At 39.8% G+C, this 24567-nt stretch overlaps 1 protein-coding gene across 19 annotated transcripts in view; it reads right to left on the reverse strand.

The window, feature by feature from the left end:
* Window positions 1-3315: 3315 nt before the first annotated feature.
* The window catches only part of LOC100708883 (neuronal cell adhesion molecule), a 74440-nt gene continuing 53188 nt past the window's right edge, over window positions 3316-24567 (reverse strand). For 8 of the 19 annotated variants that reach the window (XM_005450984.4, XM_005450982.4, XM_019361751.2 and 5 more), the window contains 24 exons: window positions 24095-24206; window positions 23791-23975; window positions 23472-23606; window positions 22888-23031; window positions 22678-22789; window positions 22430-22596; window positions 21053-21200; window positions 20742-20866; window positions 20423-20449; window positions 19534-19635; window positions 18845-19042; window positions 18477-18547; window positions 18021-18246; window positions 17757-17872; window positions 17469-17670; window positions 16632-16754; window positions 16064-16240; window positions 11920-11934; window positions 11357-11416; window positions 11012-11122; window positions 9387-9548; window positions 8587-8718; window positions 7527-7605; window positions 3316-4690 (listed from right to left, as the gene is read on the reverse strand). In XM_005450984.4, coding sequence (XP_005451041.1) covers window positions 4444-4690; window positions 7527-7605; window positions 8587-8718; window positions 9387-9548; window positions 11012-11122; window positions 11357-11416; window positions 11920-11934; window positions 16064-16240; window positions 16632-16754; window positions 17469-17670; window positions 17757-17872; window positions 18021-18246; window positions 18477-18547; window positions 18845-19042; window positions 19534-19635; window positions 20423-20449; window positions 20742-20866; window positions 21053-21200; window positions 22430-22596; window positions 22678-22789; window positions 22888-23031; window positions 23472-23606; window positions 23791-23975; window positions 24095-24206 — 3176 coding nt within the window. In that variant the 3' untranslated portion in view covers window positions 3316-4443. Of the gene's footprint in view, window positions 5607-7526; window positions 7606-8586; window positions 8719-9386; window positions 9549-11011; window positions 11123-11356; window positions 11417-11919; window positions 11935-16063; window positions 16241-16631; window positions 16755-17468; window positions 17671-17756; window positions 17873-18020; window positions 18247-18476; window positions 18548-18844; window positions 19043-19533; window positions 19636-20422; window positions 20450-20741; window positions 20867-21052; window positions 21201-22429; window positions 22597-22677; window positions 22790-22887; window positions 23032-23471; window positions 23607-23790; window positions 23976-24094; window positions 24207-24567 lie in introns of all 19 variants that reach the window. The other 11 variants (XM_005450988.4, XM_005450987.4, XM_005450990.4 and 8 more) reach the window with 9 other exon arrangements.

Raw genomic sequence — 24567 nt, forward strand, 5'->3', positions numbered from 1 at the left:
ATCTAAACTCTGCATCCTCACTGTGCATGATGGATACCGTGGCTCCTCTGAAAAAGAAGTGCTTGACTCCAAATTATAACTCACAAACACACATCTTAAAGCAGAGGATTCATAAGTTGAAGAGGAAATTAAGTCTCATTAATAGTGATCTATTTTTTAAAATTAAGCAAGCTTACTATTCATCTCTGACTGAAGAAAATAAGAACAACCCCAGCTTTCTTCTTTTCACTGTAGCCAGGCTAACTAGAGTCAGAGCTCCAATGACTCTTCCATTAGTCCATTAACCTTAACTAGTAACAACTTAATGAATTTCTTCACAAATAAAATTTTAATCATCAGAGTACAGAAACAGCTTTAGTTAAGAGTTGTGCCTCATTACATGAAGGTGTGGGTCATCATCAGCAGACCTTCCCTCAACCTATCGTGTGAGATGTGACGTTAAGGTGCCTGGGAAGGGATCTCAAAACTGAAGTGTAGGTGGCAAACATTTGGTGTCGTGAGCCATCTCCTATGTTCACGGATGGTCGTTCACAGTGGACATAGATGACTTCTTTCATTCCTCTTTCAAACCATCGGTCTTCTCTGTCCAAAACGTTAGCATTGGCAACCTCGAAATAGTGACCTTTTTTCTTTTATATTACAGGTGTTGAACTCCAGGCCTCGAGGGCCGGAGTCCTGCAGGTTTTAGATGTGTCCTTGATCCAACACAGCTGATTTAAATGGCTAAATTACCTCCTCAACATGTCTTGAAGTTCTCCAGAAACCTGGTAATGAGCTAATCATGTGATTCAGGTGTGTTGACCCAGGGTGGTATCTAAAACCTGCAGGACACCGGCCCTCGAGGCCTGGAGTTCGACACCCCTGCTTTAGATGCAGATGTACAGCTGAGTCTTGTCCTGTCGAGGTGATTCTTCTATGTACCATGCATTTATGGAGTGGCTGTTTGGTTTCTCCAGTGTAGAGGTCTAAGCATTCATCGATGCACTGCACACCATATACCATGTTGTTTATGTTTTGGTTGGGAGTTTTGTCTTTAGGATGAACCAGTTTTTATCTGATTGTGTGGCTGGGTCTGAAGTGCACTGGGATGTCATGCTTCTAGATGCCATGCTTAGGAGTCATGCTTTAGTGCTAAAGTTATACTCTTCTTATGGACACTGACCGTGGACTTATTTCTGTGCTTGTTTTCTATCGACTATAATATTCTATTACAGAGCAGTTGTTTGAATCACATTTATCTGACTACAATTCGTTCATGTAAAGACTTCTTTACACACTAATATTAATTAGTTCCTTAGTAAAATTAATTATTAGTTCTCTAGCTTCCCTTTGGCGGTATCATGAGAAGCCATATCATAAATTTTCATTGCTATGCAGATGACCCAGCTTTTTCAAACCATGAAGCCAGATGAGGCACATCAGTTAGCTAAACTGCAGGTATGTCTTAAAGACATAAAGACCTTGTTAACCTCGAAATTCCTGCTTCTAAAAATGAAAAAAGTTATTGAAAATTCATAGCATTACCTTGCCCTCAAATGACACTGTGAAGAATTTTGGACTCTGTTCTGGTCATTGACTTCTCTTCATTGGCTTCCTGTTAAATCCAGAAAGAAATTTTAAATCCTTCCTTGAATACTTGAAATTTTAAGGTCTTCAATAATCATGGCCATCTTATCTTAAAGATCTCATAGTACTGCAGCACCACAATAGAGTACTTCACTTTCAGACTGCAGGATTACTTGTGGTTCCTTGTGTATTTGAAAGTAGAATGGGAAGCAGAGCCTTCGCCTTCCAGGCCTCTGACGCACTCCCTACCTATTAGGCTTAAAACTTTCCTTTTTGATAAAGCTTATAGTTACGTCTGAATCAGGTGACCCTGAACCCTCCCTTAGTTATGCTGCAATAGGCCTAGGCTGATGAACTGAGCATTCACTCACCTCTTTTCATTCCCCATGTGTTTATGCACCAGTTTGCATTTAATCATTTGTTATTATTAATCCCTGGGTCACCACAGTGTGCCTTTTGTTCTGTCTCCCTCAACTCACCACCAACCCGTCGTGACAGATGGCTCTCCCCTCCCTGATCCTGTTTCTGGCAGAGGTTTCTTCCTGTTAAAAATGACCTTTTCTTTCCCACTGTTGCCAAGTACTTGTTCATGCAGTCTTGTCTGTTTGTAGGGTTTCTACCTTATAATATAATGCACCTTGGGATGAGTGGTGTTGTTATTTAGTGCTATAAAATGGAATCTATCATGTTAACAATGGCATTTTATTAACCAGGATCCAGTAACTACTTATTGCCTATTAACTATCACTTATTAAAATGATCTCAATATAAAGCTTTACCTTTTTACATATCTGAGTTTTTAGAAGCCTCACCAAAGTGATTTTGGTAGCCAAACTGAAAATGGTACACAGTTTTTATTATGTGGCATTGTTATGAGGTGAATCAGAAATGGATACATTATGTAGCAATTAAGACTCAATGACAGTGTATGTTATGGAGTACTGAATTTAAATGCATTCACAGCATGACAAGGCAATGGCATTTTAAGCCTGAAAACAGATAGTTATTTATTCATTTATTATTTCCTGCAGCTTGACTTCCATACTTTCACTAAAAGGAAAAAAATATTAAATAGCGATAAAGAGTCTGTTAGTACAAATCTGTTTCTTAAATACAAAAAAACATTTGCAATACTGTCAGAAAAGAGCATAATTTTAGAAGTATATTGGGACTCAGCAGAACCAGTACAAATCAGAATAATATAATTTTGTGCATCATGATATTGACATTGTAAAACAGCAGGATTATATAACTTGGCATTCAAATCAGAAAGCAATAAGAATTTGACTGTATATGCAATTTTCTGTCCAGTTAGTTACAGAACAATGTACACTGTGCACAGCAAGTAAAAATGAATATGTTTTTTATATATATATATATATATATATATATATATATATATATATATATATATATATATATATGTACTCTACAAGTTGTCTATATTTAAAATGTTCCTACCAACAAGTTAAGCCATATCGTGCATGATATCGTCGCTTAGACTGCTGTAAAAGCTGCTTGTCCCTGTACAATCAATTAAGGTATTTACAATTTCAACAAATATTCTACATGTCTTTAAAAAAAAATAAAACTTGATGCAAGTTAAGAAAAACGAAATCTTGATCCCATCCAAAGGCCCTCAAGAGCAGTTAGTAAATGCAAACAACCTTTGCTTAATAGGAGCTGAATTAATGTGCTGTGTCCACAACCACACACAAACACAGATATCCATACACTGCAGAAATACTATTAGGTATTGCAGGCATTTATACATCAGTGGTGGTTCTTACAATGTTTTCATTTGATCCAGTGTGTAGTGTGTTTTACTTTTCAAAGAAATCAAAGCCAGTCCTGTGTCTTAAAAAAAAAAAAGGCAAGCGCACATTAATTATTCGTCCATCCACAGGGTGCTCTTCTCATGCTTATCTTATCCATCCTTGGATGTGACTTCTGCATTTCTCCCATTGTCTCTGTTCCAGACACTGAAGGCCAGAAAGAGACTTTGCAAGTGAATCAATGCTTTAAAGAAAAGGCACTACCTGCTGAAGGAGCACTTGCAAGGACTGAAGCAAGCTATCACACCATCAGCTATTCCCCACCGGCCTTCAGATCAAGCACAATAAGAGGAGGTCACATGCAGGGCAAAGGTCATGAGGTCACGTGACATGCCATGCAGCACTTTAGCCTCCTTCTTCATTGGCGCAGTGTGACAGCGACTACAGATGAGGACGTATCAATGCAACACTCTGAATCATAACATGTGCAATGCTCTTAAATTCCACTGTGCAGAATGTTCACTTCATTACATATCATTTTACGTATGCGCTGTACAACATCTTCCTTTTAAAAGCAACACGGGAATTGCATTAATGTAATAGATTACATTACATTTCTCTGGTACAAGTTTCTGGGTTGGAAAAAAATATACATGGAGTAGTAGAAATTTACTGTAGACAATGCCCCCTAATTGAATAGATAATATGACAACCATCAACACAAACAAATATAGTTCAGACAATAACTGCATAGTCCATATCAGATTCCTGGTAAAAATGCAATAGTTGTTAATATTAAAGTGTTGATTAATATATGGATTTATGGAACTGTCATGAACTGTTAAAGTTATGGCTGAGCTAGTTACTTCCTAAATGTCGCTCAGGGTATAATTAGCTAAGGTTTTCCAAGCTTCTCCATAAGACGTCCGTGTGAAAACATAAACGTCTTTAATGAGTTTTACATTTCATTTATGGAGCTGGGTATAGATGTTTGATCATAAAGCCATGCAGTGTTGGGACAGCCCTGTAAGAGTGATGTAGGGATTGAGGGGGCTTGAGTAGTCAGTGCATCACCCCGCACTGTTCTGTTAAGACCGACTGGCTACACAAAAGAGTTCAAGGAGTTCATGGCTTTTATAGGGGATGGGGCCTCCGAGCTCTCATGGCCCTCAGCAGTGTCCCTACTGGCACTCTTTCCACTATACTGCCCGATAAAGGAGCCATCCTCGTTGAACTGTCCGTCTCCTCCTTCACCGTAGTCAACTAAACTGTCGTCACTGTCGTCTCTCTTAACTGTCCCATTAGATGGCGAGCGGCTCCCTTTTAAAGGTTTATGGTCCTCATTGTCACTGAAGGAGAAAATAACATGCAGGCATTACAGGTGAGATGATGTGACAGATGCAATAAGGAGAATAGTGATCACTTTTTTTTTAGATGGAGCATAGAAGAGCCAATTGTTACTTTTACCACAACCTACTCCTTAAGTTTGGTAGATAATGGCAAAGTTGTTATATGAATATTACTATACTGCAATGAATATAAAATACATTTCAATGAAATGCACATTTGGGTTGCTCCATGTCTAAAAAAGTTAGCCATGAATGATTAGCTGGTTTCCATCAGGCAACGGGGGAATAAAGCTCAAGCAATCATACCCTTTTCAAATTCCCCCCTGAAACCAAATATGAAGTGGTAAATGTGCTGTTTGACTAAAGCATTTTTCTCCCAAGGCAGAGACTGTGATGAAAAACAGAAAATCCAGTGAAATGACGTGAATAAAGGAAAGTTTAAGCCAAGTATCCCTGCCCCCCAAAGCAAGCACGACAATAAATCACAAATTGGCAAAAATGCATGGAAAGTCCGCAAAGAAAGTTTTCTTTGGGTATCAGATAGTTGAGAACATTGCATATACATGACTTGAACACCAATGAGATCACAAAGCCGTCACAATGCTGAGATGCCCCAAAACGGAAAGACAATAAATAGTATGCAAAAGCATTTAGGGGACATGACGGGAATAGAATAGCCACAGATTGCTGACGGCTTATTTTTCGAAGCACTGCACATAATGAAGGCTTTGTGACAAAATATTATACACGATGACAGCTGTGAAAGATAGCAAGCATTTTTCTCCACAGTGACTTCATTACCCACCGACCCTCTACACATGCTAGACTTACAAAACCCTTCACCCCCGCCAATCCCCATCATTGCCCTTACCTTTCCTGAGACCTACACCCCCTGCGTTAGGATGACGACGTCACTCTGAGATCAAACACATTCCTACATTTTAAATTTCTGTAAGTTTGGCACTTCAACAGGCAAATGTGCTTTGTACAAGTACAGATTGATCTAAAAATACAGTATACTCTCCAGCAGTCAAACAAGAACAGCTCAGTTGACTTAAGTAATGCCTTTATTGACATACTGTAAGGTTCCAGCTGAGTGTAATGAAACAGCATGGATATAAAGAATACTCTCACAAAGGCACTATAATATTTATACACTTTGCCTTGTGATTTGTCTACTGTGTTTTTACAGCTGATATCCATTGGAGAGATTATTTCGTGGTGTAAATACTACAGACTGGTGGTATTCTAGATTTAAAAATATATCAACACTTCTCTGTGTAGCATATTTATCTGTGCCAAACACTTCCAGTGCTGTCTAAAAACCAATAACAACTCATTCGTGAACCACATTGTTACAATGGGCAAAAAGCTCCTTAATTATGAGGAACATGAACTCTGTTATTAAGCTGATTCCCACATATTCTATCCCGATTCAGTGTATACTTACAAGCACAACAAACTGGCTAGTGAAAATAGGCAACCCAAAAAATACAGTCTTTGAGATACTATTCCTTGTAAACTATAGTAGCCAGCTATTTTAAGAAGCTCTTTAAAGTTAAAGTAAGCTGTTTTTAGAAATGTAAGTCTTGACTGGAGAGCTTTAGATAAGCTGGAGGATTGGGCAGTAGTGCGAGACAGACTACTATTCTGTTGATCTTTTCCCAGAAAAATAAAATCTAGAATAACACCAATCATAAATGATTTCTACTAAAGAATGGCTATTGGCCTGTTGTAAATAGCATTAACCAGCTCTGTCCTCTCAGTGTTGATTGCTTCCCTCAAGCGTGCTGATAATTTCATAACATACCCATATGCATCTATATACTGTATATCTATATATATCTATCTATATATATATATATAAACAATACTTCCATTCAACATATTATTGCCTAGAGCAAAATTTCATACATAATATCACATCTTAAAACCATGCATATCACATTTTTATATATAATTAATGATATGTATTTATCACACATCTTCTGTCTCACATAAAATCCATAGAACAGATTCATGTATACATAATACAAAAAGGAATATAAAATATAAAAGCAAGACCATCTTAGAAATTCACTTATAAAAAAAAGAATATTCAAAAATGCTAGTTTTACAGAAGTAAAGTGCTTCATTGTTCTGTATTCTGCATGTGATTGAAGAGGCAGCCTAGAAAAAGGATGCTGACAAGCATAGCTGGATAACTGAAGTAACAGTTAACAGGACTGACGTTTCAGAGATTTTCAATCCTGTCAGGGTCATGTACTGTAAGTAGCAATACACTAGGCAAAGTGTTAATACTAATATATATATATATACATATATATATATATATATATATATATATATGTGTATACATATATATACTATACATACAATGTATATGATTAGCTTATTAGTTGAATGGAATTCAAAGCTTGGGGTCAGTTCAGGATGTGTTGCAAATGAAAGAAGCTTATACTGTTTATTCCTGACAGTCTTATTTGTAATGTTAAAACACCCTAAACCACGAATCCCCTGAACCTGAAGAATCCTGCACACATATCAAGCACACATAAAGTCCAACACAAACAGCATCCAGGGTGTCCCAGAACCCAGAAAAAAATCTTGTACTTCACGGTGGTAGAAGATCAGACTGGGTTACTTCCTCTTGTTGTTTTGAATTTAGTTAATGGTGATTCTGGATGATTTTTTTTTTTTATTAGTTGTAAGGGTTGAGAAGTAGGAGGGAGTGCAGAGCTCCAGCACAGAGTGTAGATTTAGGAAAGAAAGGGGCAAGTGGTTGATGGGTACAATCTGCTGTGGGGACTCCAAAGGCTGGGGCACTTTCTCTCACCTGTATTCCACAAAAGTACAGTCGTCATCTTTCATGGGCTGGAACTCAGGGTCTGTGTGGGCATCCTCCTTCTCTTTGACTGGTGAGATACAGGAAGCAATTTAGACAAACTGGCTTTTAAAGAATTGTGAGAAACAACACGTTTCTTAAGAGATATGACGAAGACAGTTGTTCAACTTCACCTATGAAATTCAAAAACCATACCCGAACTTAAATTTGGCCCACCTCAACTTTGAGCTCAGCTCTTTGTGTACCTGTAGACCGTTTCTCCCACTCCAGATGCTTTTTTTTGTTCTTTCACTGGAAAGTCTGTTCTGACCAACACAATTTAATTTAAAATTTTGAGGGAATTGACTGAATTGATGATTGAATTGATATGGACAAAAGACCTTGCTTGCATACTCCACAGTTCACGTCTGAATGTTCTCTGAGATGTTGCACAAGAAATATGTGTTGACAGTCTGACACTTGGGAGTGAATTGATGCCTAAACTACTCCACCCATCTGACCCCTATATAAGAGCCAAATACAAATGACAGGCATGCTCCCGGTTGCGCTCCTGATCTGATGCCCTACCTTTGGGCTGTGGACACTGTGCAGTCTTTCACTCAGAAACCTCAGTGTAGTCCCTGCTCTCAACAAGAGAGCAACATCACTGTGACACAGAAATTCATGTTTTCAATCCAAGTTTGTGGTTACGTGCAAATGGTCAGAACAGGACTTCCGCATCTAAAACACCAGGAACACTAGGAGAGATGAATTGAAGGGGAAATGGGCCAAATAGAAATAAGGTATGGTTTTCACTCTTTATAATTAGACTCACAAAACCTGACTGTAATTTACGGGTTCATTCAAACTGATTAACGTGTGAATCTGACAACAGTGAATAAACCCTGTCAATAAAAAAAGCCCATTCTCCATTAATGTGAGATGTATACTTCTTTAATGAATGGTTTGATCCCAACTATGTAGCAGTTTGTAACTGTGCGTTTTCTGCTCGAATAAAGTTGTTATTATAGAAACAACAGTCTTTTTTTGTGGTGATTGTGCTATTACTCACCAGGGTACTTCCCTCCTTTATTTCTCTGGATGAAGCAGATAATGAGAAGGATCAGGATGAGCAGAGCAATTGCACACATGAGGCCAATGAACCATCCCTGAGTGGCGATGTCCACCTGTCTGCTTGCCACAGCTGTCCAGAGAAGGGGAGAAAGACTTAACATTTACACTATTTTAACATCTCATCCCCAGTGGCGAGGGAAAACAGCAAAAATTATCCACAATATGTGCTAAAACAAACATGGAAGATCAAGTCAGCGTTTGAGCAGATAGCCTGTCTGATATGATGAATTTTCAGGTGACGAGTGAATCGAGATTGCATATTATTATTGACAAAGACTTTAACGTTAGATGAGTTAGACAGTTCCTAACATTATCCTACCCGTGACTTGAGCCCAAATTAGTAGTAGTACACAATCAAAGAAGTAACATGTACACACAATTACAGACACACACGCACACACGGACAGTGACACACAACCTATGTTAACGCGGGTGATATTAAGTCAAATATAATACTAAAAACAGACTGAAATTCTATATTAGAATATCCACTTCTAGCCCAACAGTGCGAGACTGACATTCATTATGCATTAACCAGAAAATCATGCTGTATTTTTTGTCCACATCACTACAGTACACGTCTGGCATATAGAACAACCACATCACATCTGTTAAATCCATGCTCGATTCCGTATAAATATACAAAAGCACAAACTACTCCATACGCGACACACGACAAAGTGTAAGGCCAGGCTCAGCCACACCGAGGTGGAGGCGACCATCCAGGAAGTGCCTCACCTGGGAGAGTAACCAATAGCTCCTTGGAGTGGTGGAATTCTTGGTCGTGGTGACCCAAAGCCACCAAACGGACCCTATAGCAAAGGCCCCCCTTTAAGCCTTTCAGCGTTATGTTCTGAGAGCCATTCACAAACTCTGTATTCCAGTCCTCTTCACTTTCACCTGCAGAAGTTATGTTCATCAAGAGAAGTATGTTTGAAGGAGTGAACACAACTTCAAAAAGGCCATGGAGATCATGACATTATGGGAACTAATTGTCTGAAAAGAGCATCTACTGGTATGGCATTATGCTGCAGGCAATCGTTAATATTCATGGAGTTCTAAAAAATCCATTAAGTCTATGAATGAATTATTATTGTGTCCCCGAAAGCTCAATGCACTGCAACTTCAGAAAAGATGCAAAGTGAGAAAAATCATTTCACCATTTTGATAACATGTGTGCTGAATTAAAAAAAAAACTAAGCTGTAATGGGCTTTCTCATTTTTAAAACTTGCTGCTTTTGGATTAGGTTGACATAAAAAACAAGTATATATTCTGTTCTTGTTCCATTGCCATGAAAGGTCGTACATAGTGGTAAACGTAACTGAAATACATTAAAAAAGTGCTTTTCTAGCTTTACACTAAAAGTCATATTCTCCCATTAAAAAGGTGATTTTATTGATACATATGGCACTTTCACAAAAGGTTAATACCAGAACAGTTGCCTCAGGCATTTTATATTGTAAGGTAAAGACCGTACAATAAAAGAGCGAATCCCATCAATCAGATGACTCTATGAGCACTTGGCGACAGTGGGAAGGAAAAAAACCCTTTTAAAAGGAAAAGCCCTCTGATAGAAGGAGCAGTAGAGAGGGGAAGCCATCTCCTGTTATCATTTGACTTTTCATCTACTTTCACCTCTACATCAAAACTTTGAAATGTTCACAAATTGTTTTTGACTACCTTGCATTGCCATAGTGAACATGATGTGATACTGACATTTAGCATTTAGTTAAAAATCATATAGTAGCCTAAGTAAGTAAAAGTACATTCTCACAGAACTGCCGGCATAGTTGCAGACAAAAATGCCGTATACGTTATCAAACTGGTGGTGATCCTCTTTTGCGCTGAGCTTTTAGGGCCACTGCACGTACACAAATGGTAATGAGCTGAATATGAGATGTGTTGTGACTGATGACCACAATAATTAGGCTTTTGATAGCAAAATTTTGCAAGATTATGATCTATTATTGTGATCTTCCCTAAGTGAATCTATTAAAATGGTAGGTGTGAGAGAGCCATACTACAGTGCTGTTCATCCTCACTGCAGGTGGATAAAAACAATGGAGAGCACTTCAGTCAAATTCAGCTGGCATAACAGGAAATGTTTGTGCTGCCTTTTTGGACGTTTGTCTACATACGTTCCAGCCAGATTGCCAAGGGAACTGCACGCATTAACAGCACTGGGTAATTAGCAATCCAATCACAGAAAGCGTTGTTTATCACATCCGGGTCTGCACTGGCCAGAGCCAGCATCAGCATGACTGCCAATATTTCTATTCACCTGCATAAGCCAATAATGAAGTAGGAGTCTCTTGCCACCTGTGCATGAAACTGAGAAAAATGTTGGCGTTTCTTTGCTTACTGTCATTTAGTCTGTATTGTGCACTAAAGTTTTTCTCCGGGCCCCAGTACTCCCAACTGATCAGGGCCCAGTCTTCCCCGATCATGGAGCTAATGTTTCCAAAAGGACTTGCTGAGCACACAAGAGAAAACACAACCATCAACATGAGTCTGTTGGTCAAAGGACAATCCAATAACTGTCAATCAAATGTTTTGCTTTTGCTACAGTTAACATTAAGTGCACTAAGCTTCACCAAATCTAGTTTCTCACTGCTTTAACTATGCCAACAAAAACAGAGGACAAAAATAACTAATCATCACTAATCAACAGACACTGAGGTTACTAATATCACAGCAGAATCTGTACCCTTGTGGGGTGGACCATGTGGAGATGACCGTGCAATAGGATGAAGGGATTGGGTGCTTCCTGTAAACAATATGAAGAGGGGTAAAGATGGAACCACACACACGTGAGTCACACAGAGACACGCAGAGACACCACAGATGCTAAAGTCATTATACAGAGAACACAAAGTTCATTGGCATGCCATGCGAAGCCCCTGGCATGCAGCAGGAAAGCATCACCAGCGGCCACTGAGGAAGAAGTAAGAAGGGGGTCAAAATCACCAAAGGCACAGCGAAAAAAAAGGAAGAAAAAAAAAAAGATGAAGAGCAGCTGAGCACTTTGAAAAGACTCATCTAGTTTTATCACATGGCATTAAAAAAGCACATGTCACAGAGCGTCTTTATCTGTGCAGCTTTGAACTTTCCCTGCTTTGAACTCCTCAGCCAAGCATTCTGGTTGGCCACAGAATTGGACAGAGGCGAAGGGAAGCTGCTCAGAGGTGAGGAGCGCATGCTTATGGTGGGTTTTGCAGCTATAGCTGTGTAAAACAATCATTTGTCTAGAAACACCACATTTATGTCAACCTGTGATATCAGAGCCTGCAGAGAGAAACAGGACAAAGAGAAACAACCGGACAGGGATCATTATGAGAAGACAACCACCCACATCCCCAAACTGTGTCTTTTTTTTTAGACATTTATGTGGCTGTGCTGTGTAACTTGAAAGTGTTATACATATAGTGAAAAGGTATTTGCATATTTGTTACACTGAATTGTTTTACGTCAAACAAATTTTAGTATTAGACAAAGATAACCTGAGTAAATACAAAATGCAGTTTTAAAATGATGATTTCATTTATTAAGGGAAGAAAGCTATCAAAAACTTCCCTATGTGAAAAAGCAATTACCGTTCTCTCGTTAAGTCATGAATGAACTGTGATTAACCACATAATCAAGCTGAGCCACACCCAGTACTGATTACTGCCAGACCTGTTGAATCAAGAAATCATTTAAATGGAACCTGTGTGACACAGTGAAGTAGGCCAAAAGCAACACATCATGCCATGATCTAAAGAAACAGCTGTGGAAAACAGTCGTGAAACAAAGTCACTGACATCTATCAGTCTGGTAATGCTGGGCTTACACTGTGCGATTTTTGGCCCATTTTGAGCCGATTTTTCAGTCGTGTGACCGTTTTGGTGATCGGCCCGAGTTTCGCCTTCATCGTGCGTCGTGCATCGTGTAGTATACATGGGGTAACGAGAAGCGATTAACACCTCACGACCAGCTCCCGATCATCAATCGTTTGATCGTAAGAAAATCAAACCTGTTTGAAATCCTGTCGGCCGTCGTGAGGGTTTCACTGCAGCCTCTCACACTGCGCACGCGCAAACACAGAAATGAAAGTGAAAAGCCGGAGCAACACGGCAGTGCAGCGTGTGATCTGGACACAAGCGATGGAGGCACAACCTGTAGAACTTTGGCAAGCTCATCCGAGCCTTTTCGATGTGGCCTCACAAAATTATCACAACCACAACAACCGAGAGCGAGCGACAGATTTTCTGTTATCTCCTTGGTGGCTGCTTATCGGGGCCTGGAGCCTGGGGCTCGCTCAGGCCACTTCGGGGATGGGGTGCCCTCGGCCGCTCAGCCTGGGGCTTGGTCACTCTGGCACAGCTGGCTGCCGGCAGAGCTCACGGGCACGTCACTGCAACCCCCCTTGGCTTCTGCTCCACGGCTGCTGAGTGACCCCTCATCTGGGACCCTCCTCATAGTGGCGCGGCTGCCCCTCTTCCTTGGTCTCTTGTGTTCTGGGGGCCTCTGGATGTCTGGAGTTTTGATCTCCTCCATACCTGCTTCATGCCCTGGAGGACGGGGCTGTGGCCCCCCACACCCTCTACCAGATCATTACATGAAGGAACCTTTTAAAAACAAGCGCGTCCATGCTCACAGGTGTACACACGGGTGCTCACACACACAAACTACACCCTTTTTGGCTCCTACCTCAAAGCACACTGTGCGCTGTCGATCTTACGTGCTGCACAACAATGTTTAATATTTAGTATTTACTGTCATATTCCCATATATCATCGTGATGTTGTTTATTCTATTGCTCTCGTTTTCTTCTGCTTGTTTTCTTTTTTCTTTCTCAACAGGTGATCCAGGTGATCGATATATGTATTTTTTGTCTGCTTATTGTGTTGGTTTTTGTTTTTTGCCCTTTATCCCCGTCCCTCTTCTCCGCTGTTTTTTCCCCCTCTTTCTTTCTCCTTTTTCTTTTCCTCATTCAAACTGTCCCATATCTAGCAAGTGAAAATAAAAAAAAATAAAATAAACAATAAAAGGTGAATCAAATAGACCATTACGGCAAGGCTGGGATGGTCCATTTGGTAAAGTAAATCCGTTGGGCATCTTTCTTCGCCTTTAGACAATAATTCTGATGGCAAAAGAACCAAACGGGACAGGCAAAAAAAAAAAAAAAAAGATTTTCTGTTATAACCTTCATTTTATGGACGCACAGTGTGAGCACTCAGGTCGCATCAGAGCATCGGGCCGTATAGTGTGAGACCCTGCATCATGACCTACGAACTTCTAACCCCTGCGAGTCAATCGTGCAGTTTGAGCAGAAGCTGAATAACGCGACTAAAAAAATCGCACAGTGTATGCTCAGCTTAAGGGTTACAAAGACATTTCTAAGGCTTTGAGAATGAACCACAAATGGAGAAAATCTGGAACACTGGTGAACCTTTCCAGGAGTGCCCGGCCTATCAAAATTACTCCAACAGTGCATCGCTGACTCATCCAGGTAAATGATAAATGGAATGACTCTTATATAGCGCTTTTCTACTCTCCCGGAGCCCTCAAAGCACTTTATACAACATGCCACATTCACCCATTCACACAAGCACTTCCTTCTATGCTTTTAAGTGCTTACTAACTAACAATCACACTCATTCATACTCCAATGGATGCATTGGATCTTGCCCAAGGATACTTGGCATGCAGACTGGGAGAGCCAGGGATTGAACCACTAACCTTCCGATCAGTAGATGACCTGCTCTTCCTCCCAAAGTACAGTCACCCCAAAAGGTTTGCATCCCGTTACATCTGGTGTAAAACTAACTTTCATAAAAAGAACATCATAGCAACACTCAAACATGGTGGTGGTAGTGTGATGGTTTAAGGCTACTTTCCTGCACCAGGACCTGGACGACTTGCCGTAATTGATGGAATCATAAATTCTGCTCTCTACCAGAAAATCCTGAGGGAGAATGTCCAGCCACCAGCTCATGCCCTGAAGCTCAAGCATGCTTGGGTTATGCAGCAAGATAATAAACGGAAACACACTGGCAAGTCAACCTCTGAATGACTAAAAAAATCTCAACAAAGGTTTTAGAGTGGCCTAGTCAAAGTTCAGACTTAAATCATATTGAGAGGCTTTGGCCTGACCTTAAATAGGCTAATCACTCTCAAAACCTTCCAGTGTGGCTGAATTAAAACAATTCTTCAAGAAGAGTGGGCCAAAATGTCTACACAATTTTGTGAAACACTGTCAGTTATCACAAATGCTTGATTGCAGTTTTTGCTGCTAAAGATGGCACAGCCAGTTATCAGGTCTAGGAGGCAATAACTTTTTCACACATGGGTAGATAGGTCTGGATAACCTTGTCCCTTAATAAATGAAATTGCCATTTAAAAACTGCATTTTGTATGCACTTGGGTTATCTTTGTCAAATATTCACATTTGTCTGATGATTTGAAAACTTTAAGTTTGAAAAACAAACAAACAAATGAATCAGGAAGGTGGCGAATCATTTTTTCACTGCACTGTAGATAATGAGATTATGGTTGGAAAATACACAAGAAAAAGGCCTGAAAAACCATGCAGTACAGGTAATATAGTCACAAATGCCAATCTGATGTAAGGAGCGCCAACTAGTGGCAACTTCCCATTTGATCAACTGTATGATACGGTTTCTAAAGATAGTGAAAAACAAGCATTTTCAAACTTTCCCCAGAAAAATGTGACACCTTCAATTTCCCACAAACCACAAATTATTCAGTCTAAACTGAAACGAAAACATAAAGTCTGACCCGGTGAATATTTGGCATTTTCGTTTAAAGAAATAACTTTTTTCTAAATTGCTGTTGTCGTCAGCTGATTTTCTGACAGCTAATCCATAAAGTCTGCAGTAACTGAATGATGAGCAGCTTCAAGCTACACAACAGAATTAGAGGAATGTTTGACACCAAACAATTCAAACTGGCAAAGCATACACAGCAAAGCAGTGTAAGCTTCACACAAGCTAAACGTGTTGCACAGTTCTGCTGCAGCACACCAGGACTCAGGTTTGCTTATCCACTTCACCAGAGAGGTCTCTGAGGCTGTGTTTTGGGAGGGGCTTTCCTTAGATCGCCAAAATTATCAGAAATTTTTAAAAGGCTAAAAGCAATTTAAGCAAATATTTACCAGACATTTACTGAATTCTAAAAGCAAGATAAATAAACAAATCTGGTAAATAATATGTACTGGAAAATGTTCTGATGGGCAATAATACAAACCAGGCACATGCTCTGTAAATTATTTACACGCTTTCATGCTCTTACCTCAACAAATACAGAACAGAACATATATATTAATCTAATATTTATCCACATCTCCAGTGGGAGAAACATGAAATCTAGTTAGAGCTTTTTTCTCATATTTTTCTTGTATTTGATGACTTACCTTCCTCCCTGATGATGACAGCTTCCTGAGAAATGGCTGCACCTGCTCCAGCGCCTGTTTTCGCATTCAAATAAAACTTGTAGCGTGTGCTGTACTTGAGGTTGGGCAAAGTGACAGAGGTCTCATTGGCAGCCAAGGCCAGCTCCTCCACTGGGCCCAGTTCATTGGAGTTATTTACTACAGAGGTGAGGGATGGGCGAGAAGAATAATGGGGTGGGGGTGGAAGTTGGGAAGCAGTGGGGTAAGTTGAATAGAGAGTTGGGTAGGAGGTAGGTGTAGATGGAGCGTCAGTGATGACAAAGGTGGAAATGGAAGTATTTGGGGTGTAGGATTCAGAAATAGAAGGCAGGAATGACCAAAGTTGATTTGTTATTTGTGTTGTTTTAATTTAGGCAAAAACCAAAATGCTCTTAGGCTACTCTAAGTATTGATTATCATTTCTGTCTAATGATCTGAACAGAATGACAGCACAAGACATGAAAAAGATCGACATACAAATCTACAAACTACATGAAGAAGATGACACTCACTAGGCAAAGATGCAAAAAACGTAAGAAAAAAGCCTCACCTGGCTGATATTTGAGGGTATACCCGGTAATGTGCCCATTATGGTCATGAGGAGGACTCCATTCAAGGGTCAGAGAGTCCAGGTTCGAGTTAGTGACTATCAGCGAAGTAGGAGACCCCGGCACTGCAAAAAGACATAAATAACAAAACCTTGCACAAGTTAATTAAAAAGCAGCTAAAGATAGAATGTTTTAAATAAATAGCTGAAGAGACAGTGTGTGTGTGTGTGTGTGTGTGTGTGTGTGTGAGGCGGGGTTCATTGAGGATTTCTGGGTTTTACTATATGCAGAATGCCCAGTGTTAATACTCAAAGTCTGCCTCCAGTCAAACAATGCGCCTTGCTTATTTATATTTCATTCTGATATTTGACCTTCAGTGTACAATAAAGCTTGTGCAGCACTTAAAGGGAAAAATTTCTCCTACTTACAAAAATTGCTTTGTGTCATTACAATTAGACTGGATGGCAGTAATAGGTGAGCCTCCAGTGCAAAAAACACTGAGCAAATGTTTGTATATATACAGATTAAAATAAACTGCAGAGAATTGTGAATAAATGAATAACTTAAATAGCCAGACTTCTGATTGTATGATTTAGAGCATAGATCAGTTACAGATGGAAAGTCATCATTTTCTATTTGCTAACCAGTTATGTGACATTGTTTTACATAGATAAAACAAAGCTGTCATTCAAGTGGTGCTAATTTGCTACCTGTTCCTGTTCCAGTTATGATAATGAAGACTGAAACTATACTCTGGGTCATTTTTAACAAAGTCTACTCTCATATGAAAGAAAAAAAAAGACACACAGACACGAAGGGTGTGCCTTCCAATCTCTTACCTCCCTCGGGTGTCTTAAACTGCTGGGTTACACTCAGGGGGCCCTCTCCTTTTCCATTATAGACCCTTACGTTGAACAAGTACAGACTGAAGGGGTGTAGGCCAGGCAGCATGCCCTGGGTATGATTCCCACTAAATACAAGAATGTCCTGCTCCATGTGATCAGGATTGTGCTTGTAGTGGTGTTTTCTCCAGTACGACACCTGAAAGCGTGTAGATTTAAATGACGCATATTGTACAACTGGTGGAAATGGTGCACATTACATTGTCTGTGGTTCTTATAGTGTACCTTATATCCTTTGAGATTTCCGCGTATTAAATGAGAGGGCACGGGATCCCAGAACACCTCTACCAGGGTGCTGTTTCGCACCACAGCGTGCACATTTTCTGGAGCTGCTACGGGCACTGTATAGTAGATGGGGAACACAGCATTACAACAGCAAAATACAGAAAAAAGGAACATACTGAGAATATGTTATAGGTTACACACCAGCTGCATCACCCGCAGGCTCTTGAGCATAATCTTTTTTTTTAAATAGACAGTCTTACTCACAGTCCTCTCCTGAGTAGCCGTGGGCAATAGCAGGGTCAGGTCCAAGTCCGTGGTCGTTTACAGCCTGAACCTTAATCTCATATGGAACAAACGTGGGCGTTCCAGACACAACAAACTTGGAATTGTTGGACACGGTCACTATATTCCATTCGCTTTCTACCTTCTTCTGCCTCCACATCACTTTGTAGTGAAGCCCGGGACCATTAGACTGGAGGTTTGTCAGTGGCTGCAGAGGAGAAAGCTTTAATGTAACTTATTCTCCATGGGAAAGCTTCCGTGGACAACATGTAATAGTATAGGAAGCTGAAAATATAGTTTTGCTGAATGACAATAAAGTGAAAAACCCCATAAAGAAAGCTCATAAGACCACACAATTACAAAGTCAAGCTCTGCAGTATGAGAAGACTTTAATAAATGCCTGAGGATTAAAAGGATCAGCCTTATGCTGCTTATTACCTTCCAGGAGATTACAAGATTGTTATGTTCAGTTCCAAATCCCTGTACACCTGTTGGGTTTTCATCTGGAGCTGAAAAATATATCATTAAGGACACAATTAACATCTATTGGATGGAAAATCTTTCTTAGATAGTGCTTATAATCTGGTCTGATTTACTTTTACAGACTTTAGTGTATGTATGCATACTGAATCTTACAGTACTTTAATGTCTTCACTTTGATACACAACAGCTTTGATATGGCATCTGTTAGCCTAACGCATTATTTAATGCATTAGGCTAAGAAATGGATATATGGAGAATTACTTCATACAGGAAACTGCACCAAGAAAAGCAGAAATCACACAGTCAGTCAGCTGATTCTGTACCTGCAGGTTCTGTCTTGTACATCCTGGAGGGGCGGCTGGGATTGCTGAAGCCCACCGCGTTGAGAGCCAGAACTCTAAAGGTGTAGTGAACATGCGGCGACAGTTTAAGGTGAGCTGTTGTCTTGGTTCCAGGGACCTCGGTAAGATTATGCCAGTGACCTCGATGGTGCAATGAGTCTTCATATTGGATCAGAAATTCTGTATTTAAAAAAAAGACATCACACCTTAAATAGTGTCTGACAGTATATTTCCATAAATGGAATTAAAGCCCTCGGGTTTTTTAGGATACTTTAATTCAAAAAGCCTAGCTTAACAAAAAAACATCCACTTTCGGCAGCACTTTGAGGATTCAAGAAAATAGCGGATTTAGCCCGCTTTTTCAAAAAATGATGAGGGTTTTCATCACCCTGAGGATACTAATTGACAGTAGAGAAGTAAATTTTCCAGTAAAGTTTGAAAAAGTCTTTAAGTGCATTTCTTTTCTTTTTTTGCCAAAAGGCAAATTTTAGACTTTGTTATTGGTTACTACTGGGTGTAGCCAATTTTAAAGATTTTGTTTGCACAAAAACATATAGAGCAATATAGGCCAATAATAAGGTGTACATTCACATAAAACCCACACAGAGAGCGAGCCAAACAACACACACACACACACACACACACACACACACACACACACACAAACATACTCTGAACAGGGCTGTTATGTTCATCCCCAGGGGTCCACGTGAGCTGAACACTCCTCTTTTTCTGGTCTGTCAGTTCCAGGTCTGTCGGGGGATCGGGTCGCTCTGGGAGAAATACAGCACAAGCAGCAGCATCAACCCGTGTGCTTGGGATTATATTCATAGTGGCTTCATTCTACAGGAGATGAAAGGCTCATGCTATGAACAAGATGGAGCAAAAACAAAAAATGAAGGACGTGTCGGCCATGTTTCTGTGATACTGAAACCATAATAGATGCTAATTTGTTGATTTAACCAAGCACACCTTTGAGTTTCTCCTTCATTTCTGTACATCTTCTACTAGATTGTGTTATCTGGGCTGTAATAAACATGCAGACATTGCATCATGCATATGAAAATCCCACTACATAATCATTCCGCATGAAATCGAGTCTCAGGCTCACACAGAGGTTAAATTGATGCTCATGTTTTGGAATTAGGTGATAAAGTGAAATGCACGTCTTGAATAAATAAGTGATGAGGGCAACGTGTATTTGGAAATATCCCAAGTGGTGCAACGGGGAGATGTCTGCTTTACAAATGATGTTTGCATTCGACTGTGAATAGAAATTTTTTTTGGCTTGAGTAAATGTTTCCACCGGTGGTTTAAAGCATTAAAACATTATGCATATTCGGCGAAACATTAAAAAAATATCTAACCGATTTTATAAAAATAAACTCTCAGAGACAAAAAGAAATAAATGCTAGAACAATAAAAATGAATTTAAAAAAGCCCACACACATACACAATAATGCTTTGTGATTTTCAGGTCAACGCATGCTGCATTTCACAAACAACACAAGCGCACGTCTGCAGAGCACATCTGGGTGCTCGTGTGTGCTGCAGGTTTACCGTAGACAACAGCTGGTGTTGTGGCCTCTGTCAGGTAGGAGGGCAGGAGTGAAATAGGGAGTTTTAAAGGTCAGTCATTCAGAAGAAAACAAAGAAAATAATCTGGCTTTTTTAGAATGAAGCACACGGATATTTGTGCCGCTGACTAAATCTGCTCTCGGCATTTAACCTTGAAGCGATGAAAGCTAATATGGTGGGTAAGTTATTGGACAGGTTACCTTTTCTATGAGGAGCTGAGACAGAGAGACGTTAAGTGTCAATCATTTGTGAGTCTGTTTTATAACTGAGCAGTTTTGTAGCTGTGCACACCATTACATACCTACAACGGTGAGCTTAGCAGTGGCTGAATCGTGGTCCAGAGTGGTGTTCATGATGCAGGTGTACACTCCTGCGTCGTCCTCTGTAACATCAGTGATGGTGAGGCTGTCCGAGTCCACGATCAGTCTGCAAAAACAATCAGCAGATCGCTATGAACTGTGTTTTTCCTTCTTTTACAACATTCAGTACACAAAAGATCCTGCATATATCCATAACAGTACACAAATACCAGACAAAGACCTGATTTTTTTTTTTTTTTTTTAACAGCAGGCTTCAAGAAAGAAGACATCTCCGGATATAAAAAGCTCTGACCTCTCATCGTCAGGCAGCTCTCCATCATCTTTGAGCCAGGTCATCGTGGGAATGAGCGAAGGGTCATGTTTTACCGTGCACTCAAACACCACAGATCGGCCCCTCTGGACTTCTTTGTATTCTGGCTGCTTCAGGATTCGGGTTGGCTCTGTTGGGGGAAGAATAAAGAGGTCCAGGCGCTGTGAAACTGCCACGTGTTTGCTCCAAGCTAGGTTCTTATTTAGTAGCTGACAGATTCAGAATGCATGTGTTGAAACTGAAGCTTGCCATAGATTCATTTTGTGCAAGTCATCTCAGTGATTAATTAAGGTATGCTGACTTGTACATGATGACTGTCAGTGGCTCAAAATAGAACAGATTTACATTAAAGAAACAGAAAAACAGTCAAATATACAAGCAGTTAAAAATAAATAAATAACTAATTTAATACACTTAAACAACTTCTTAGGCTACACTCACTGGCCACTTTTTTAAGTACACCTGTTCAACTACTTGTTGACGCAAATATCTAATAGCCAATCGCACTACAGCAACTCTTTGCATTTAGACATGTAGGTATGGTGAACTGAGCATCAGAATTGGTGAAGAAAGGTGATTCAAGTGACTTTGAACATAACATGGTTGTTGCTGCCAGATGGGCAGAGATCTTAGCATACAGTCACCTAAGATTCACAGAAATTGGTGCAAAGAAAAAAAAGAAATGAAAATTCCTTCTTGATAACCACTTGTTACAACCAACGTATGCAGAGGAGCATTGCTGAATTGACAATCAAACAGATAGCAGACCAGGAAACTGAGGCTACAAATTGCACAGGTTCTCTAAAATTGGATAATAGACGTTTAAAAAAATGTTGCCAGGTCTGATGCTTTTTATCAGCAGTTCAGGCTGTTGGTGATGAAGTAATGTTGTGGGGGACGTGGAATCCTTTAAAAAGCAGTTAAAAACTTTTCTGTTTAAACAACAGTTGATCAACACTTTTTTTTTATATTTAACCCTTTGTATTGTTTATATTGTCTATTTTATTACTTAATTACTTTACTTACTTACTTTACTTCTTGGCATACTTCGGGCCCCTTAAGACCAACTGAGTATCATTCAAACTATTTACAGTAACTTGTAAATAGTTACAAGTTAACTATTTAACTATGTTGAATTTATACCAAAAAGAATTAAGGTAACTGTAAAGGCAAAAAAAAGGTGTAACCCAGCACTAGAAAGGTGTATAATAAAGTGTAAAGTGTCTAATGTGTCAAGTGAGTACATGTTATACAAATGCATATCAAGAGTTTTATTTAGTATAATTTTTGGGCCTGTTATTAAAAACTTGTTAAAATTATTAGCCAAATGAATAAAAATTCAGAGAGGAGCATTCTTACCTTTGACCTCCAGGTAGACATGATTCTCATAAATCCCAAGACCGTTTGTGGCAACACATGTGTATTTGCCATTGTGTTGTGCTTGAGCTATGCGAATCTCTAACGTCCCGTTGTCATGAAGAATGTAAGGGTCTTCCTGCAGGATGCTGGACCAAGTGTCTTTAAACCTAAAGCACAAAGTCCGTTGTTTTTCAGTTAGTAAAAGAAACACAACACAATTTTCCTCTGTTAGTCGTTCGTTCATTCACCATGTAATTTTTGGCATAGGTGATCCAAAGGAAGAGCAGTCTAACAAGGCCTGGTGGTTCTTGATGATCTGGTAGACTTTATTGGGTGGTGTCAGCACTCTGGGTGGCTCGGCTGCAATGAAGCATTATTGCCATGTTATTGCCTTCCAGGAATCGATATAAATGGAAAATGGCATTCAAATGCAAAGGGATAGCGCATAGTGAACTCACAGAGGACATTGACAAAGGCGTTGGACAGGAGGTAACCGTACTCATTAGAGATATTACACTGGTACACAGCGCTGGATCCAGGCTGTACATCAGTGAAGATTATGGTGTCATCCTCCACCTTTCTGCTCAGATCCTTGGGTGAATCTGTTAATGTACAAAAGGGATTATAAGATACTGTAAATATCTGTTTATATATATATGTGTGTGTGGATACATTAACTGATTTTTGAGTTCTCAATCACTCTTTCATAAGCATGATTAGCCATTAGTTTGACAGTTCTGGGAAATATACTTTAAGAAAAATACCCCAAAAAAGTGTCGCTAAAGGGTTTTTCAAAAAAAAAAAAAAAAAAATATATGTATATAAAGAGCTTTTTGAAACTCATAATCACCCTTATAATGATGTTTGAAAAAGGTGGTATCATAACTCGGAATTTGTATAATAACTCGCGGAAATATGAATCAATACCCACCCAAGGGAAGGCATCTACTATTTCAATTTTAATAATGCCTGCTTCCCATGAAAAAGGAAATCATCTATTATGAAAGCTGAGAGAGTTTGAAAAAAAAGAGGCTGCACTTACTCTCTATGGAGATGCCATTCATAGCCCAGGTGATGGTGGGTTTGGGTGTGCCACTGGCCAAGCAGGACAGCCTGCCGCTCTCCCCTGGAGCTAGGACAAGGTTCTTGGGAGGGACATCGATCCAATATGGAGCAGCTGCAAGCAGCACAGGGTACAGAAACAGGCTGGACAATTAATCACTAAACCCACTGCCCTGTTAGCGTCTGTGAATAAATCAATTATAAGGAAGAGGGAGAAAATAAAGCGGTAGAGAGAAGCAGCGACTGAGCTTCCAAGCAGCGCAGAGTCTGATGGGAGCTGAGCATTTCGTCAAGCACACCTTTGACCGTGACGTGGATGGTGTGGTGCACCGAGCCGAGCTGGTTCTTCGCTGTGCAGCGGTAATCTCCTTCATCTGATGCTGACACGTCCTCGATGTGAAGGGTCTTGTTGTAGTTCAGGAAGGAGGTACGTTTGGAAGGCAGATCACCACTTATTTTGGTCCAAGAGATGTGAGGGGTGGGCCTAGATTCACAAAGAGAGAGCGCAGACAGACAGACTGATGATGGCAGGTGGACGCTCATTAAATACATGACTTATGAATGCACTGAGTTCATGAATTAACAGCAGATTCTTTGTCTTACAATCCTTCGGCAATGCATTCCATCTCCAGTTTATCACCTCTCAACACCATCTTGGAGCTGGATGAGCCAGATGGGATGAGGAAAGTTGGTCTTCTGTCATCCACTGGTGCCTCTATAGTTACACACACACAGAATTATATGAGTGATGAAAACGATTATAAAAGCAAAGAAATGAGCACCTCGTCTGCAAGATTGAGGGCAAATCAGCTACTTTAGTATTACTACCCTCCCATCACCACACAAATTGGAAAACTGAAACATATATTGGTCTGCTCTATAGGTACATGACGTCACTTTATCACAGACTAATTGTCATAATTCAGACTTTAACTTCTTTTTAATGCATTGTACTGTGTTTGATATAAAATAAATGAATAAATTAACTTAATAAACAGCACACAGAGAACTGCTTTTTGCCATTAAACCGGCAATTTAACTTGTAACAAAGTAATCTCCATAACTAAGAAAATGAA

This window comes from Oreochromis niloticus, linkage group LG7, assembly GCF_001858045.2.
Source record: "Oreochromis niloticus isolate F11D_XX linkage group LG7, O_niloticus_UMD_NMBU, whole genome shotgun sequence".
Taxonomy (NCBI): domain Eukaryota; kingdom Metazoa; phylum Chordata; class Actinopteri; order Cichliformes; family Cichlidae; genus Oreochromis; species Oreochromis niloticus.